This window comes from Plasmodium cynomolgi, chromosome 9 (genome assembly GCF_000321355.1).
Source record: "Plasmodium cynomolgi strain B DNA, chromosome 9, whole genome shotgun sequence".
In the NCBI taxonomy this organism is placed as follows: domain Eukaryota; phylum Apicomplexa; class Aconoidasida; order Haemosporida; family Plasmodiidae; genus Plasmodium; species Plasmodium cynomolgi.
The window spans coordinates 1,747,917-1,749,486 of record NC_020402.1 but is presented as its reverse complement, the minus strand read 5'-3'; the positions used below and the strand labels follow the sequence as shown (position 1 = coordinate 1,749,486).

Here is a 1,570-nt window from a genome sequence, read left to right as displayed (position 1 = left end):
GTTACTTTTACTGCCCCTATGCAATGCCCCCTTTCTACATTTTTCATTACCCTTCCAATGCTCCCCTTTAGGAGTACTGATAATCGGGGGCCGCAATATACGCCTTGGACTTTTTATTTCTCCTATTTCCAATGTAGTTGTAGCCATAATTTAGCTTGTGTTCGTCCCACTTACACTGCATGTATTCATTAAACCACTTAACACACTTTTGGTTGCTGACATCGGGATTCATGTGAAAGGAATGAGTTAACAAGCATTTATATTCCTCTATGGCCAAATACTTGCAAGCATCATTAGGGTTATCAACATTTATTCTTTCCACGTACAAATTTAGTTTATTTCGTATATCATTTTCGGTGTTTAAAGCATACATGTCTTTGTTAACAATGGTGTTATGGTCTGTGTTTTTAAAATTGTACAGCCCATGATTATGTGCTAGTAGCATTTCCCAGTCTGAGGAAAAATGCTTTTTTCTGTTTGGCGTCTTAAATCCTTCCTCTGGGTATAAGTCACTGGCTATGTTACTATAATTTATGTTTATTCGATCCTCCGATTTGTTTACTTTGTTCTTTTCGAAAATAACACTTTTGCTAACAGGAAATGGGTAATCTACTGGTTGGTTTTTTTTGTGATCTTTATCTTCCTCTTCGTATACTGGAACACCGGTGTATCTTTGAATTTTTTTTTTCTCCACTCCGTATTTATATTTATTTATATTTTCATTGCTATCGATGAATGGGTTTATGGGTATTTTTTTTATCACGTCAAGAATGGAGTCGTTGTTCTTCCCTCCATTGGTGTCATCGAAGGGGGACTGCGCGTTTTCCTTTTTTGGCGCATCCACACTTTTTGGCGCATCCACACTTTTTGGCGCATCCTCACTTTTTGGCGCATCCTCACAGTGGCTTATGTTTCCCCTTAAAAGGAAGGAGCGAAACTTGTTTAACTCCATTTTGGTGGGGGCGGTTCACCAGGAGAGGCCCAGTTTTGGGGGTTCAAAAATGGCTTCTTATATATAGGTGTGTAATATGCGCTTCTTAGCTTTTGCGTACGCATCAGTTCGTTTGGTCGTTCAGTTGCCTAGCCATTTGGTTATCCCTCCGCTGGGAATCCGCTTGATCGTCGTTTCAGCGCCCTCTGCAACAATCTCGAAAGCGGCGCGTTCAGCGAGTACCGCTCACACGACTGTGCTGTGTTGGGTATACTGGGCCGCCTTTATTTTTCTTTCCCCACTATGCGCACTTGAATCTTTCTCCTTTTTCCAGTTTGCTTATTCCATCTATTGTGGGTATACATTCCTCTCACTTTTTTTTTTTTTTATTTTATTTTTTGGTAAGGGTGAGGCTATCTCTTTGGCTAGTGTACCGTATGTGACATGACATCATTTACGCGGGCGTTTAGCAGTTATTATTTTTGCTTAATGTACATACAAGGCTTATCTCCTTACCGCTAAATTTTTGCTTCACTTATGCTCTTGCACAAGATGGGAGTGGCAGCAAAATGAAAATTTTTCTCTTCACATGTGAACCTTTTTTTCCGCTTTTCCCCCCCCCATGTCAAAAAAAAAAAA

At 40.0% G+C, this 1,570-nt stretch overlaps 1 protein-coding gene across 1 annotated transcript; it reads right to left on the bottom strand.

Annotated features, from left to right (window-relative positions):
* Positions 1–67: 67 nt before the first annotated feature.
* On the bottom strand, positions 68–952 carry PCYB_094830 (hypothetical protein; the record flags this gene model as incomplete). Its single annotated transcript, XM_004222598.1, has 2 exons — positions 68–917; positions 939–952. 2 exons carry the CDS (start codon positions 950–952, stop codon positions 68–70), a joined length of 864 nt encoding a protein of 287 aa, XP_004222646.1.
* Positions 953–1,570: the final 618 nt, after the last annotated feature.